Source organism: Cucurbita maxima, unplaced genomic scaffold (genome assembly GCF_002738345.1).
Source record: "Cucurbita maxima cultivar Rimu unplaced genomic scaffold, Cmax_1.0 Cma_Scf00004, whole genome shotgun sequence".
NCBI lineage: Eukaryota > Viridiplantae > Streptophyta > Magnoliopsida > Cucurbitales > Cucurbitaceae > Cucurbita > Cucurbita maxima.
The window spans coordinates 5,146,873-5,164,807 of NW_019272020.1; the positions used below are offsets into that span (position 1 = coordinate 5,146,873).

Genomic DNA, 17,935 nt, shown 5'->3' on the forward strand with positions numbered 1-17,935 from the left:
TCGATGTGGGACTCCCAATCCACCTGTTCAGGGCTCAGCGTCCTTGCTTACACACCGTCTCGTATCCACTTCTTTTCGAGGCTCAACCTTCTTATTAACACATCACACGGTGTTTAACTCTGATACCATTTGTAATGCCTAAGCGGGTGACTAGTATATGTATAATCCTCTTTGGGTTTTTCCGTTTGAAAGAAAAAGTAGTCGGACCTATAAATAAAAATAAAAATTTTAGAGACTAAATTTGTAATTTAATTTAAGTTAAGGGTATTTGCTGAATTGCCCTTGTGGCCACAACCACCAATTTTGTAAGTGTAATAGTTTGGCAATTGGCATCTCTCTTTAGAACTTTTGTGTGAAGAATCAGCTCCCACAATCAGCAGACCCACCAATTATGACTCAACACTGTTCACCTTTCATTTTCAGTCTCTTTAATTCTCTGCATTTCTCGCTGCATACATACCACCATCATCAGCGCCATCACTACCTACCTAGGGCTTTCTCATACACCTCATTTCATGTTCTACTGCTCTTCATTTTCTATGAATTTTCACCATTTCTCTGTTTTTAGCTTTTGGATTTAGCATTTCTCGTTGAATACCGCTCTGTAATTCTCATAAGATCCAAGCTCCGCGATGGCGATGGCGGATGTACTACAATTTTTTGTTGTTTTGGATCTGAAACAGAGCCTCTAGGGTTCGTTTTGGTCCACGACGAATCTTCCTAGGGCTCTGAAAAGTAAAGAGGTCTTTTCAAGATTCCCAAAATTTCCCAAAAGGCTTCGCGATTCTTCTCAGATGCTCTTGTTTTTAATGCTTTCATGACCTAATAAACCCTCCATTTCTCTGCATTTCCTCTCTGGATTTTCAGAGAGAGATTTTCGGCCATGGAATTTCTCTCTCCGGCTTCTTATCTTCAAAATTCGAACTGGTTATTTCAAGAAACGAAAGGAACACAATGGACCCCTGAGGAAAACAAACGGTTCGAGAATGCTCTGGCCTTGTACGATGAGGACACTTCCGATCGGTGGTTCAAAGTTGCCGCCATGATTCCCGGCAAGACCATCGGTGATGTGATAAAGCAGTACCAAGAACTGGAGGAGGATGTCAGTGACATAGAGGCTGGTCTCATCCCTATTCGTGACTATGACAGTAGCAATTCCTTCACATTGGAACGAGTCGATAGCAGCCATGGATTTGATGGTTTGAGCCATTTTTTTGGCTCTGGATTCAAGAGAGGGACGTCTACTAGACCTTCTGATCATGAAAGGAAGAAAGGAATTCCCTGGACTGAAGAAGAACACAGGTACTTTTAGCTCTGTTCTTTGTTCTGTTATTATTGAATGAAAATTTGAATTCTAATTGTTGTGATCGGCCCAATCCCGGTCAGAAACTCGGGAGAGGTTTACACACCCCGTATGGGATCTCACAATCCACCCCTTTCGGAGTTGTCTTTGCTGACCCTCGTTCCCTTCTCCAATTAATGTGGACCCCTCAATCCACCCTCTTTAGGAGCCTAGCGTCTTAGCTGGCACACCTTCTCAAACTTCTCATTAGCACATCACTCAGTGTCGAGCTCTTGATACTTTTTTGTACTTTCCTTCAAAGTTTTAAATTGCTTGTACTTGGGAGAGGTTTTCACACTCTTATAAGAATGTTTCGTTTTGTTTTTTCTTCTCGACGTGGGATTTTACATCGGATATTGTTTCTTGATGTTATAATGGTATAGGATTAGAGGGTTATTTAGAGTGCCTTTGTCCTCTGAAAAGTGTAAAACAAAAAATTGAAATAACTTTGAAGGATTAAATGCCCGTAGTGTTCTGCCTGCTCTGCATTGATTAAGAAATTGTGCCAAGGAACATTCAATTGTGTGTACGCTTTTATGGTATCTCATGGCTCTGCAGCTTTTAATTTGGAGCTGTTTGCTGCTTAAAACTACAGGCAATTTCTGATGGGTCTTAAAAAATATGGCAAAGGTGACTGGAGAAACATTTCTCGTAATTTCGTTACAACGAGAACGCCAACACAAGTGGCTAGTCATGCCCAAAAGTACTTCATTAGACAGCTGAGTGGAGGGAAGGACAAGAGAAGATCGAGTATCCACGACATCACGACTGTCAATCTCCCCGATACGAAATCTCCATTGGGGGACAACAACAGGCATCCATCCCCGGATCCGGCTGCAATGGCTGCACAACTGCATCAACTTTCCGAAATGGTCGGCAGCACCGAGCAACAATTCGACTGGAAATCTTCGAATCAAGTACTCGACTCGTCGAATGGTAACATGTTTATGGTTATGCCTTCTAATGAACCTCAGCAACAAGAAGAGAACCTGTTGAAAGAAACCATTCATCGATCTGCTATTGCATCTTACTATAATATTTTTCAGGTGCAACCAATGAATTATCACTGAACTTCTTCTTTCTTTTTGGGATATTTTTGATGGTTAGAACATAGGATGTGCTTATGAATTAAAAGAATCAATATGGTTTGGCAATCTTAGGTTGCTCTATCATATGATTACTGTGTATCATGTGCTCTGATGTGAATATGTTGATGAACATAACTATAACTTTATGAAATGATCATTTCCCGTGATGTCTTTTTTTTTTTTTTTTTTTTTTTATGTCGAGAATTGGAGGCTTTGATCGAGCATTCATTGCTCGACTAAATATTTGTCTCCAAAGTGTCTAAATGATAAGAATGGATTGTTTCATAATCTAAATGGAATATTCCCAATAGTGGTTTTAAAAGAGAGACCAAAGTTTAAGTCTTTGTGTTGTTTATTTGTTTGACAAGACAAGGAACATCAATGGCCTATGGGCTCTACATGATTTCCATATGTATATGAATGAGCTTCTCCTTCCACAAAGGAATCAACCCTACCACACCTTTTGACTCTTTTTATTGATATGATTAAATTATCGTAAGATGTGGATCAATACTTTAAATTTGTAGCATCTGATAGTCTCGACAGTTCTCTACATCTCCTGTAATAATAGTCACATATGAGATCCCACGAAACATTCCTTATAAGGGTGAGGAAACCTTTCCTTAACAGTCGCGTTTTAAAACCGTGAGGCTGACACATAACAGGTCAAAGCGGACAATATATGTTAGCGGTGAGCTCAAGCTGTTACATCACGTTATTTACTACTTGCTTCAAGAGTTCATACTATCCCCATAGATTAACATTGTTACATTAGGTTATTCACTACTTGCTTTTAAGAGTTCAGACCTCACCCACACAGTTATCCTAGGAAAATTTATAGAAGGTCACTCAACATAAAAACTCCAAGCAAAACATGCTTAACTTTAGAGATCCTATGATTAAGTCACTGAAAGAGAACGTATACCTTGTTAGTGTAAGTAATAATTTAAATTCTTTCTAAGTCATCCAATCCCTATCTTTAAGATCACTCTTATTCGAATGTGATCTCAGCTTATTCATGTACCCTTTATTCATTCAGGTATCACATCAAGTCTTCTACTATTGATATAACTTAAATTTTTAAGTTCGATGGTGACTTAACACTCTTCTACCTTCAACCTTCCGACCAGATTTTCTATTCGTTCATCAGTGAAGGCTCGATTTGCCTTCAATCTTTTTTCTTTAACTCGCCTTTTTCATATTCTCCAAACGAAACAACATTAAGCGACCATATAAAATGGTATGGTTCATTTTTAGTCACATCACTCTTTGAATTCAAAATGAGATCTTGTTAAAATGATAATGGGAAGGCCCTCCACCCACCTTTATTGGTTCCCCATACTATTTCTCCCATCCAACCCCACACAATTAATGTTATTTTCTTAATTAGCTTAATTATATATTAACATTAATAAATATTTATTAATCAGAGGAAGAAAGCAGACGCCTTCACATCATCCATCAATTCATTCATATATTCTTTCTTTACTCGATTATCCCAATTAATTATAAATATAATATAATAATAGATTTATAAAATCAAAAAACATTTATTATAATTATTATAGTTCCATAAATAAACAAGCATGTGTAAAGGAAATTGAAAATTATAATTTCCATATTATGATTAAATTGACATAAATATTGTTATCAATTTAGTGGAAGAATAAGTAATCATTCATTATTATTTCATATTTCTTACTAATATTTAAATTAATATATATTTATTATTATTATTTTTTAATATTTTTTGAGTTCCAACTATGTTTGGGATTTTAAAATAATATAAAGGTCAAACATGTAAAAAGCTTAAGCCATAAAAATAATAATTATTATTATTTTGAGAGAATACTTTAGCGTTTAATTAAATTAAAACCTTATTATATAATATTAAAACCCACGAAAATGGGTGTGACAAAGATATCGAATTCCCATTTTATACGTAACTAAAAAGGTCATACCAATAAAAGAATGGCAAGAAAAATGGGAAATAAATAATAATAATAAAATAAATATTTCTATGCACCAAAAATTCCACATGCATGTACGGGAGTGTGCATTCCCAATTAGTTCGTTGTCCATTTCAACCTATCCCTATCAATTAATCAAAACTCGGGTTCGTTCTTGAGCTCGAAAGAAGCTAAAGTAAGCATTATTTAACAGTAATCGAATTTTTAAATTCTCGTATCTCATTTCTTGTACTAAAAACCGAAAAGAAAGCAACCCAGTACAACTTTTATGGTTTGAGTTGGATAATTAGGGTAAGTTAAGTTATCGAGTTATATGAACATGTCTATTCTTACCTACTAAGATAGTTAGGGAAAGTCACGTTGTCGGATTATATAAACACCTTTATTCTCACCCACTAGGATAGTTAGGAATAAATCGAGTTATCGAGTCATATAAATACTTTTATTCTCACCCACTAGCTTAGTTAGAGTAAGTCAGATTATAAGGTCATATGAACACGCATATTCTCAACCACTAACTTAAATGAAGATTAATCGAGATATGTATAAGCCAATAAAAAACATCAATTAATTCTTTTAACATTTATTTTTAGAAAGGTATGAGAAAAAAAAAAAAAAAATCATTGCATGCGCCAACATGTTGAAAAAGTACAGCCGCCTTTCCAAGTCTTCGCCTCTTCCACCGTTTGATTTAGGCAATTGCTTGGATTTGTTGGCCACAGCGCACAAAAATTGACCAACACATTTCTTTTTTCCGAGTCCGTTATGTATCGTCATCAGCGTTTATAATTTTAAAACGCATCTTTTAGAGTTTCACAGCATAACTGATATTCATCCATATACTGTATTTTTTGTTTACATATCCTTATAAAGAATGTTTTGTTCCTTTATCCAACCTATATGGGATCTCACAAAACACGTCTCGTGATTAACTAGTTCGTTAAAAATGAGAGATGAACTACGTTCCAGAAGATGAGGTTTATCCTCAAATTAGAGTACCAGCCAATTGAAGAAGGATGTTGAAATATATCCGATACATTTCATATTGGTATGTATTTGTGATTTCAAACTCTTTCTAATGAATTTGTCATTTAATGCTACCATAATGTCATTATCAACTAGTACAAAATTGTACTTTCTCTTTGTGCAAACAATTATTTTTAATTATTTTTTTTGGTTTATTAAATTCGTACTGATTTGTCAAAGTCGGTTGATTTTAATAATATTTTTGTGAGATCTCACCCCTTGAAGAGAGAAACAGACATTATTTATTAGAGTGTGGAAGTAACGTTTTTTAAAATCGTGAGGTTGGCTAAGTTACATAATAGACTAAAGCGGATAATATTTGTTAGCGGTGAGTTTAGGCTCTTACAAATGATATCAAAGCCAAACACCAAGTGGTGTGCCAACGAAGACGCTAGACCCTTGAAGTAGGTGAATTGTAAGATCTTATATCAGGTTAAAGAGAGGAATGAAACATTTCGTGTAAGATGAGTTTTAAAATCGTGAGGCTGACAACGATATTGTAACGAGTAAACATAGACAATATCTGCTAACGATGGCTTGGACTTTTGCAAATGGTATCAGAGCCAGACATCATCAGGTGGTGTGTCAATATAGAGATGGATTGTGAGATCTCGTATTGATTGGAGAGAGGAACGAAACATTTCTTATAAAGGTGTGGAATACTCTGCTTAAGAAAACATTTTAAAACCATGAGGCTGACAGCAATGGGCCAAAGCAACATCGGCTAGCGATAAACTTGGACTGCTACAATTTTTAGGTGATCTGACACTTTTCCTCTCGTTTTCTTCTGGTCGGTTATACGTAATCATTGTCGTGATCATTTCTCATCCCTTCTGTAATGGACAACGAGATCCTTCCCCTTTTTTATTTAATTAAAGACGTGAGGTCAGTATTAACTTAAGTTAGGTTAATTATATTGACTTGACCCGACCCATGTTAAAAATCAACTATAATTGGGGATGCTACTAACAAAGACAATATAATTGGGCAAAGCTCAGTTTAGGCCATTTTTCTACTTAAATTTCATAATAATTGAGCAAAAGTCAAGATCGGACATATTCATTGAATAAAATTATTGCACAATAATAATGAATTCACACACGCCACTTAATTAATTTGTCACGTCAAATATGAACATACAAATAATTAGAAAAAATAAAAAACCTTAATTGTTAGATGAACAGACTCTCTACAATGGTATAATATTGTTCACTTTAAGTGTGAGCTCTTATGACTTTGGTTTGTATTTCTCAACATACCTAGTACCAATAAAGATATTATTTCTTGATTATAAATTAATGATCATTCCCTGAATAATAAACTTTATAAAAATTCATGAAATTGTAGTGTTAATACCTTACCCTTCAAAAAAATATATTTTTAAAATAAGGTATTAATGTTTTCATCAGATAATAATATATTTTTTATTTAAAAAAAAGTTTAAGGTTATTTTTTAAATTTTTTTAAAATTTAATGGTGTTTTTATTAATTTAGCCATTTACATTTTTAAAAATTTGAGTGTATTTTAAATCAATTTTACCATTTTCGATGTGTTTTATATAAAGTATTAAAATTTAATTATAATAAAAAAAATGTAATAAAATATAATTTTATCAAACATTATATAATATATATATATATATATATAAGCAACATATACCCACACACACAAAAATACAAAAATAAGTAAATAAATAAATTATCTTTATAAAAGGCAAAGTGTTATTTGTCAAATTCATACAACTCCCTCAACTTTTCATAAAATTAATTATTTTGAAGCACGTTTAAATCATCTTTGAGATTACATTTCTATTTTTTAATTATTATTTTATTATTACACAGTTAAAAAGATAAAAAACACAATTAATTAATTATATGGTCTCACCCTTTTAATTTTTAAAAGTTGTTTAACCACCCATGTATTTGCACGTGCATAAATAATTTTTTAATTAATATTTTCTCGTTACATAAATAATATAGTTCTAGCTTTAAATCTATATACACGCGAACCAAACTGTGATGTTCTATATTGGTTGAGGAGGAGAACAAACCACCATTTATAAGCCTGTAAAAATCTTTCCCTAATAGATACGTTTAAAAGCCTCGAGGGAAACATAAATAAGAGAATATCTGCTAGCGGTGGATCTGGGTCGTTACACAAACTCTTATAACTAAATGCTCATTGTGGTTGAAGTTTGAAACATATAACTGACATGTAATTGTCAAGCCACCACTAGCAAATATTGTCTGCTTTAACTCATTACGTACATGTGAGATCTCATATCGGTTGAGAAGGGGAACAAACCATTGTTTATAAGAAGGTAAAAATCTCTAAAGCGTTTTAAAATCTTAAGGGGAAAGCCCAAAAAAGACAATATATGTTAGCGGTGGGCTTAAGCTGTTACAAATGATATCAAAGCCAGACACTGGGTGATGTGCCAGTGAAGAGACTGAACTCTGAAGGAAGGTGGACACCTTGCGGTATACTAGTGATGACATTAGGCCGTGAAGGGGGGTAAATTAGGGGATCTCACATCGATCGAGGAGGAAAACAAATGCCAGTGGAGGACGGTGGGTCTATAAGGGAGGTGAATGGTGAGTTCCCACGTCGATTGAAAAAGGGAACAAATGATTCTTTATAAGGGTGTGAAAAATCTCCCTCTAGTAGCGTGTTTTTCTTGAGAGGAAGCCCTACTAACAATGGGTTTGGACTGTTACAAAATCATCGTCAATCTCACGATCTTAAATGATTGAAGTTTGAGCTCATAAGTAAGAGAGTTAAAAATGATAAAATATCTTTAATAGTGCTGACATGGATATTCTTAGTCACAGTGATAGAGTATAAATTCAATGAAACCACAACACATGTAGAAAAAAAGTGAAGCATTTAAATTATTAATGTTGATATTGCCTACACATACGCCTTACCATCCACGTGTCCTTATCCACACGCTCTCTTCTCAATTTCTGCCCTTTTTCTGTTTAATTTCAAGGCCACGTCATCGTCTTCCTCATACATCACCCCCTTCCAAACCCCTCGCCATTTCCACTTACCTCGCGTGCAAAATGCATGAATCTAACCACCATATCTTCTTCTATATAAACCCAAATCCCAAATCCCAAATTCAAATTCAAATACAAATCAAATCAAATCCCAAATTCTTCTTCCCATTTACGAATTTCAATTTCACAATGCCTTCTTCCACCACCGTAATTCTCTCTAACTCCACCGTGTTTCCTGATCGGAAATCCGCCATTAAAAAACTTAAGCTCTCTATTTCCGACCTTCCGATGCTTTCTTGCCACTATATACAGAAAGGCGTTCTTCTAACCTCTCCGCCTTCTTCCTTTTCCGATCTTATTTTCTCTCTCAAACGCTCTCTCTCCGCCGCTCTTTCTCACTTTCCTGCCCTCGCTGGCCGCTTCACTACCGACCACGACGGAGCTGTTTACCTAATCTGTAATGACGCCGGCGTCGATTTCATTGAGGCTAAGGCCAAACACCTTTCGATCGACTCTGTTCTCTCTCCTCTTGATGTTCCGATTTGCTTCAAGAGCTTCTTCGCCTTCGATAAAACTTTGAGTTATTCAGGACATTATAAGCCTTTGGCGGCGGTGCAAGTCACCGAGCTTGCCGACGGTGTCTTCGTCGGATGCATCGTAAACCACGCCGTTGTTGACGGAACTTCGTTCTGGCATTTTTTCAATACATTTGCAGAGATTAATTTAGGAAAGGGGAAAATCTCTAACTCGCCGGATTTTGACCGTAACACGGCGTTTAACTCGCCGGCGGTGTTGAATTTCCCGGCCGGCGGTCCGAAGGAGACATTCGACGGGAATTCGCGGCTGAGGGAGAGGATTTTTCATTTTAGCAGAGAAGCGATTTCGAGGCTAAAACACAGAGCGAACGGAGGGAATATGAGTAACGGAAATTGCGACGCCGTTGAGACTCTCGGCAAGCAATTGAATGACGGTTGGAAAATCGTTAACGGAAAACAGAACGACGACGTTTCCGGTGGGAAATTGAAAATATCCTCTTTCCAATCTCTCAGTGCTCAGTTATGGCGTTCGGTGACTAAAGCGAGGAAACTAAACGCAGCGAAAACGACGACGTTTCGAATGGCCGTGAACTGCCGCCATCGTCTGCAGCCGCCGATGCCGTCGCTTTACTTCGGAAACGCTATACAGAGCATCCCGACCGTCGCTTTGGTCGGCGAGCTTCTGTCTGAAGACTTGGGTTGGTGCAGCGCTTTGCTCCACCGTAACGTGGTGGCTCACGACGACGCAACCGTGCGTCGTGGCATCGCCGATTGGGAGAGGAGCCCACGGTTGTTTCCGCTCGGGAACTCCGATGGTGCATCGGTGACAATGGGAAGCTCGCCGAGATTCCCAATGTACAACAATGATTTCGGATGGGGCCGTCCGGTAGCCATACGAAGCGGCGGTGCGAACAAGTTCGACGGTAAGATCTCAGCATTTCCTGGTCGGGAAGGGAATGGAAGTGTGGATTTAGAGGTGGTTTTGGCGCCGGAAACAATGGCGGGTCTTGAAACTGACCCAGAGTTCATGCAATATGTATCGGTTCCGATGTAAAAAGTTAGAATTGAAAGCTCTTGTTGCTCCCAACTTCATACCTACGGGAGTAAAGATATTTTTGAGATAGTATTAGTAAAGCATTATTACTCTTAACAATAAAAGCAAGACTCGACGACTCATAACAATAAGAGGTTGCGAAAACTTCTACGCAACATGTTTTAAAACTATGAGACTGACGGCAATACGTAACATACCAAAGTGGATGGGTAATACTTCCTAACATATGCATTTTAAAATCGTTCTCCCTAACAGACATATTTTAAAATCGTAAAGCTGACAAAAGTGACACCTATACATAATGAATCAAAGCTGACAATGTCTATTGACATAATTGGACATCATTAAATCCGACAGTCTTAAAATTTCATATCATGCTCTCTTGTTCTATGATTTAAAGCAAAAAGGGAGTATCTCTTCAAAAGCTTCTCTTTTATAATAAATTTTATGTCCCAAACACCGAGGTTGAATTTTGTTCGTACTTCCTTCTTACATTGTCACGATGGTGTATGAAAAAATGGTTCGACTTTTCAACCCTAAGCATCAAAAATTTCTTCCTTCTCGAGTAGCTTCAACTTACAAAAAAAAAAATAATAAATAAAATAAATTGAAAACCCGAAGTAAAAAGAGACAAAATAATATATTTTCGTTTCACTTAAATTTCATTTAGACAAAGTTAAAAACTAATGTAGTGATTGAAAAAAAAAAAAAAAAAAAAAACGCTCATTAATGTTGTAGCATGCCCGATGTACCCCGACCCCTACCTATGTACTAATCGTTCCACTATTATAATATCAAATATGAACATCTTTTTTATTTTTAAATAGTTTATAGGAATGGCAAAATTGAATAGTGTTGTTTTTTTTATTTAAAAAAATAATAATACTGATTTTAATTTTTTTGGTAGCCAAGCTAGGCCGGTGGCCGGTGGGAGGCACTCTGCAATTTATGATGCAAATTTTACTTTTTCCTCCCTCTCTTTCCAAAATGACCCAATTGCCTTTGAAGCTATGCATTCGTGGCTCGGCTCGATCAGCGAGTGAATCTATACGCTAAAACGAAAAATTAAAATTAAACCGTCTAAAATAAAAAATTGATCCATGATTCGATTTGGTCAAGTGTACATGAGTTGGATTAAGTTATTAAGTTATTAAAAAAAAAAAATTATTACTTATTTATTATAAAATTTTAACATTAAAAGCTCCATATTTTTAATAATAATAGGATATAGATTGGGTTGGGTTGGGTTGAAAAAAAATTAATCAATTTAATCTAAAATTTTGAATTTTCCAAACGTGTGATTATAAATTACTTTAATGCTATTATTATTTGACTTTTAAATATAAATAATATTTTTGGGACATGAGTTTGAGTCTTTAAATAAATAAATAATTAAATAAATAACCATATCTATGAGTTCTATTATGGCGGCTACCTTGATGCCCTCAATAATTCACGTTTTAAATGCTTTTCTATTTCCGTTCCCATCTCTACTTCTTAATCCAATTTATATTTTTTTAAAAAAAAAAATCATTTATTTTTATAGGGATCGGGATGCGATGATTCACAAAAAAAAAAAAAAAAAAAATTACAATTTTTTTGTTTTAAATATTCATTTCAAAATAAAATTTTTAATAAATAATTCTCATATTTTCAATATATTTTTTATTTAAAAAAACATCTAAATTAAATAAATACAATATTGGAGGCCCATTCGGCCCATATTCTAAGACAATCCATCATAAAAATTGGGCTCGAAATTGGAGGCCCATCAGAGGCCACCATAGGTATTGATGAACAATTTTCTTTTTTTAATTGTGGGATTAAAAAATAAATAAATAAACCCACCTGCTTATAATTTATTTTTACAATTAAAAAAATTGATTTTTATTTGTTTTTTAAAAGAAAAAAAACCAAAATTAAGATCTCTTATCCTCTACAAACTTTCTCTCTCCTTTGACCCATTGAGTAATTCAACAAACTACTTAATCTCTCTCCTCCGTTGACCTTGAACTTTGACTTTGTTTCTCTTTCTAAATTTCCACCCTTCTCGCAATGGTTCAAAATTAAAGTCTAAATCTATATTTATTAAATATTATGTCTTATTAAATAAATATTGTTTCAATTACAATTTTTTATTTTTTATTTTTTGTTTAAAAAATCATGAATTTTTTAAAAGTATATTTGTTAATTTTAAATTTTATATGGGATAGATTCGGTAATAATATTTTAAAAATTATAATTTTTTTTTGTATTTAATAAAGTTCATTTATGGGTTAGATTCAAATTTGAATTTTATAAATTATAGAACTATAAACTCTCAATTTGATGTAAATAAAATTTAAAATATGAAAAATTTTAGATTTTAAATTTTTAAGAAAATTTATAAAGTTTACGATTAAATTTATAATTTAATTATAAATATTTTTATTTTTAAAATAATTTATGTCTTGAAACAATAAAGTGCCGTATTGAACATAGACAATTAAATAAACTTAATAGATTAATTATTTTGTTTATATTAAGAGATTTAAAATGAAAATTTTTAAGTAAAAAACTAAGTATTGAATAAAAATATAATCATAAATAGATTTTAATTAAAATTAACGGATAATTTTGCACGTGGCCAGAGATAAAGTGGAAGGCATCTTGTCCCTATTCCATCTCATGAACATCTCTACTCTCTAACTCATCCGTGTTTTTAAAAAATCGAAAAAGAAAATAAAAATAGAAAAGAAAGGTTGATATTGGTTACCTACTCGATTTTTATTTATTTATTTTTGTTGAATAAACTTGATATTTATTATTGTCGGGCCATATATAAATAAAATTAATTAACAATTATAGACATGTGGGGACGGTTAAATTTACTATGTCTCACTAGCCACTTGAAATAGGTAGAGAGCTATAAAAACCTAGTAAAATAACGTTGGAGCGATATTTCAAACTTTTAATTTTAACTAATTTTTTTGTATTTTAATTATTGTGAAACGAAATTGAGCAAAAATATTCAATATAATTAATTAGAATAATAGTTTTAGCAATGAAGACGGAGAATACACCATCCTCACCTTTGCTCGTTATTAGAATTGTTGTACTTTATTTATTTGAAAGTAAATTAAGTCATTACAATTAATAGTTTGGTAGACTAAATTGTTATTAAAAATAATTTTTAACATGGGTAAAATAAAATTTTAATTAATTTTAAGAGGGTAAAAAAAAAAGATTTACAAGCTTCTTTATTATAAAAATGAGTTGGGTTGAGTACAAATAAATAAAAACGAAATTTGATTAAACTATATACGTGTAATTATTTCGTTTTTATTTAATTTCATAACTATGTTTTTGGTTATTTATTCTTCGACTATTATTAAAAATAAATTTTAACTATTTTAAAATTAATTTTAAAAATATATATATATTGAAAATGAATTAAATATTTTAATTAAATATTTAAAAATAACAAATTAAATAAATAATTTATTATTTAATAAGGGTTGATTGATTAAAAAAAATTAAAACACAAACAATTAAATTGAATCTAAAATGTCGACCAAAACAACACATGAACGTCCTTAATTAATTTAATTTGACTAATCTAAAAACAAGAAATTAAATCTTTAAAAAATTAAATAAAAAAAACAATAAATAAATGAGGGAGAGATGTTGGTGAGAGACAGCTAGGGGTTTCTTTTTTACTAAATCCTCAATTTCTCTACAAATAACCAAACAAATCCAATTGAATCCCAAAATAAGAAGAAACAAAAAAAAAAAATGTCAACAAAATTAAGCTCAAGCAGGAGAGTGAGTTTCAGCTCAGATCAGGGCGCCGCCGCCGCCGCCGCCAAGCCCGCAGCTTTCCCAAGAAACAGGAAGAGACTGATCACCGTGTTCTGGGTTTTCCAGCTGCCAAAATCCGGCAGATTATTCCCGGGAAGTTTCCTCCGCCGCATCGGAGCGAAAGTCGTGAAAGTTCTACGGTACGTGTCTTTGAGGAAGAGATCGGCGTCACCGGCGTCGTGTTCGTCGTCGTCATCGTTGAAAAGCGGGTCTAATTTCAACAGATCCCATTCGGTTTCGGAGTCGATGGAAGAATCTCACAGAGCTGAAGCTGTAAAAGATTGCATCAATTTCTTTAACTCTTCTTCTTCAGCCGTTTGATTTTTTTTTTTTTTTTTAATCTTTTTTTATCTCTCTGCATTTACCAGTGATGTACGGTAACTTTTTAAGGTAATTTCTTGGTTTTTTCTGTAATAAAGATTTCATTTTTTTAATTTTTTAATTTTGGAATTTATGATGTTTCTTCCTCATTTTTTAATCTTATTTTTTAATATAATTTTTATGGGTGTAAAAGATTGAATTTTTAGTTCAATTCCAAAACAAAAATTTAAAATTTAAAAAATTATTGTTTATGATTTTTAAAAACTTAAATTAGTATTAGAAAAAAATGATAGAAATTTATAGGTAGAAATCGATTATAAACATAATTTTAAAAAATAATAATTCTCTAATTTTTAAATTGCTTCTATTTAACCTTTAGATATACAAATAAAATAGAATAAAATTTTTAATCTTTAAAATTTAAATTATAACTATTATTATTTATAATAATTGATAGAAACATTAAATACAATAGTTTTATTTATAAAAAAACGATTAATAAATATAAAATTTCATCAGCCAGCTTGATTGCTTAATCCATAAATTTAGGTGTATGATAGGGTTTTAATTATTTTTTTAATTGTTTATAAAAAAATTAAATCATTTCAAGTAAACGGACTACTAATTTCCGTTCAAAAATTTTGAGATCCATTATTATTTTTAGTTATTCTTATTATTATAAAATATAGCACCATACTCCAATTTTAAACTAAATAATAATAATAATAATAATATTTTTTATAGGCTAAATTAATAAAAATACTCCTATTTTTTGATTTCCTCATAAACATATTTATAAATTTTAAAAATTTTCAAATAACAGGACCTTTAAAAAAATATTTTAAAAGTATTTGGTTTAAAAATGTCTATAAATTTTACAAAAAATTGTTCATATTTTTAAAAGTTCAAAATATTCATACAATTTTAATAAAAAAAAAATTAACAAAATTATTACTATTAATATATGAGAAAATCGCTGATCTAAGTCTCACTATCTCTAAATTTTTTAACATTAACTTAAAAAGTTAAGGTGGTAAAAGTGTTATTTTTTATTATTATTATTATTTAATTAGAGATATTTTTGAAATTTTTTTAAAAAATGAAGGATATTAATGAAACTTTTAAAAACTTATATATATCTTTTAAATCATTTGAGAGTTAAAAGGTTATTTTTTAAATAATGGTAGTTTTTTTTTTTTTTTTTTTTTTTAAGTTTAAGAAATTTTTAAAATTTCTTTTAAACTAAAAAAAAAATTAATTAAGAATTTATCGGTATTTTTATTAATTTAGCAAAAAATATGTGAAGAAATAAATAAATAAATAGGTAAAGTATAATAGGTTTAAAGCTTGATTTAGTTATTTCATCATGATGAACTTTTAGTTGAAAACTTCAAATGATTGAACTCCATAATTAAATCATTTGTTTATAAAAATATAATTTAATTTAAATAATTATAGTACACCAAAAAGTGTATGAAACAAGTTGTTACTCTAATTGTCCCACTCTAATTAAGCTACACTTCCATCAAATCAAAGCAGATTCATCCTAGATTAAGATCTTATCTTATGATATATATAATAATATATTTTTTTAATTATTAATTTCTTATAAAAAAATTATTTTTATCTTTAAATTTGTCACGTTATATTAATCCATAAACATAGTTTATTGTTGCAATTTTTAACATCTATTCACTAATTTACTCGCCAATTAAAAAAAAAAAAAAAAAACTTTGAAATATTTTTTTTGATCTTTTTAATTTTGTGAGGGGAATACCTTTATTATTAAACTTAAGAAATAATATGAGGGAAAATTGTAACATTTTTTAAAAATGTTTATTTAAAAGAGAAATAAAGTTGGATGAAAAGGGTAAAAATAAAATATTGATTTGAATGGTCGGAAATTGTTGACAAATTTAGAGAGCAATAATTGTGTATATATTAATAACAATGATGGTGACAATTGTAACCAATAAAAATTAAATGGACCATTAAATGAATATTATTAACAATAATTATAAAAGAAATCTTCAAAAATTAAAAGAAAATGTCATAAAATTATATGGAAATTAGAGGCCAATCGTAGGCTGAGCTGGAGCTTCTTCAGGCTCCCTGATACTTCTCCGTCAGCAATTAAGAGTGATTTGAATTTGAAGTGTCAAAATCACAGCCATTCAGGTCTCCATCCCCTTAATAAATGACATCTCATCAAATTAATTGCTAATTTTATTTCTTTCTACATTTTAATTTAAAATAAACCTAAAAATGTGGAACCAAAATCATAATTAAATTTAATAATTTTTATTTATTTATTATTATTATTTTCAAGAGAATAAAATAATTGTCTTATACCCAAATCTTTTTTTCTCACCAATATGAACTGAATTAAAGAAAATGAATTAAAAGAAAGCATTCAAAAAATTGTCTCTTTTGCTTTTGTATTCAAAGGTATGTTCTAGTAGAATATTTCCATTTTCACTTAAAGAGGGACCTCCTACAAAATAGTTAAAATCCCAGAGCATGTCTTTAATCATTCAAAATTAATTTAACATTTAGTCTTACGTGCAGTAAAAAGTGAATGATTTTAATTATTGTAACACTACTACCGAACATGTCAGTAACGAATATAAGAAGAGGGCCTTAGGTATATTTTATTAGAAAGGTTAAGAAAGAAAAACAAGAGCAAAAAACACACGACACAAAAAGACTCAGAACAACTAAATATCATGAAAATTTTGAAAAGTAGATTAGAATGTGACAATTTGTCTAAAGTTACTCGGACAAATATTAAAAAGAAAAGATGTAACAACAATCTTGTCAATATGGTATGATTCCATGGCTAACAAAGATCAGGAGTTCAAGTTGTGAATTAGCAGTAGAACATAGTAAAAAGTGAGGCTTGAGAATGAGTTAAATTGGGAGAGATTGAAGTACATCATACAAACAAAAACGAATGAAGACTCTAAAACGAATGAAGACTCTTGTGTTCTAGTTCTAATTTGTATGGTTGAAGGAGAAACATAATTCTGTAATTAATTATAATTTTTAGGCGATAACACTTGTTTGAAATTCAAATTACTTCACAAATAAAATTGATCATCTCACGCAATCTATACTATATAAAATTAAAAGAAAGAAAAAAATTAGTCATTCGCTAAAAGAAAGTTAAAATCACTTAGCCCTACTAACAAAGAATCACTTCGAATTACCATATCGATAAAATATTCAAGGCAAAAACACTTGATTGAGATTCGAATCACTTCACAAGCAAGATCCACCTCCACATGCCATCTAAATTATATAAATGATATAAGGTGGTTGATGGTACAAGAAATTTTAGTGTACTAAGAATTTTCACAGCATAATAAGTGCCCTTTTAACACATGTAAATCTACGATGGCATCACTTTTAACATGCAAACAAACAAAGTGGAATCAGATTCATGCTTACTGTGCTATGAAGCAAGAACATACATATCATATTACAGCCATTAGAACACTTAGAAAATCAAGAATCGTTCCACTCCATCTACTTATGTTTCTAATTTCAAAAAGTTAAGCTGTAATATCGAATTCATACCTGTCTATGAACCGTTTCCACCCTGCTTCTACCTTGATCAAAATCCAAAAGCTTAGCAGTACAACGAAGGAGAAAGATAGCAGCCATTAAAATTCTTCTATTTCTTCAAGATCGTACCAAAATCTCTTGCTTGGCTTGTAAGGAAAAAAACTTTAGGCAAAATGAAAGAAACAATA

At 31.5% G+C, this 17,935-nt stretch overlaps 3 protein-coding genes across 3 annotated transcripts; all 3 read left to right on the top strand.

Annotated features, from left to right (window-relative positions):
- The first annotated feature begins 354 nt into the window (after positions 1-354).
- LOC111478286 (transcription factor DIVARICATA-like) lies at positions 355-2,597 on the top strand. Its single transcript, XM_023122478.1, has 2 exons — positions 355-1,302; positions 1,938-2,597. Exons 1-2 carry the CDS (start codon positions 884-886, stop codon positions 2,410-2,412), a joined length of 894 nt encoding a protein of 297 aa, XP_022978246.1. The 5' UTR covers positions 355-883; the 3' UTR covers positions 2,413-2,597.
- A 5,954-nt stretch (positions 2,598-8,551) lies between these two features.
- On the top strand, positions 8,552-10,115 carry LOC111478214 (BAHD acyltransferase DCR-like). Its single transcript, XM_023122379.1, has one exon. It carries the CDS (start codon positions 8,619-8,621, stop codon positions 10,017-10,019), a length of 1,401 nt encoding a protein of 466 aa, XP_022978147.1. The 5' UTR covers positions 8,552-8,618; the 3' UTR covers positions 10,020-10,115.
- A 3,678-nt stretch (positions 10,116-13,793) lies between these two features.
- On the top strand, positions 13,794-14,180 carry LOC111477703. Its single transcript, XM_023121583.1, has one exon. It carries the CDS (start codon positions 13,794-13,796, stop codon positions 14,178-14,180), a length of 387 nt encoding a protein of 128 aa, XP_022977351.1.
- Positions 14,181-17,935: the final 3,755 nt, after the last annotated feature.

What these genes read in the sequence shown, in the direction of transcription:
- LOC111478286 (XM_023122478.1), top strand. Translation starts at nt 884, where the DNA reads ATGGAATTTCTCTCTCCGGCTTCTTATCTTCAAAATTCGAACTGGTTA. An exon ending in TGGACTGAAGAAGAACACAG is followed by an intron (nt 1,303 to 1,937) that starts GTACTTTTAGCT and finishes TTAAAACTACAG; the next exon opens with GCAATTTCTGATGGGTCTTA.
- LOC111478214 (XM_023122379.1), top strand. Translation starts at nt 8,619, where the DNA reads ATGCCTTCTTCCACCACCGTAATTCTCTCTAACTCCACCGTGTTTCCT.
- LOC111477703 (XM_023121583.1), top strand. Translation starts at nt 13,794, where the DNA reads ATGTCAACAAAATTAAGCTCAAGCAGGAGAGTGAGTTTCAGCTCAGAT.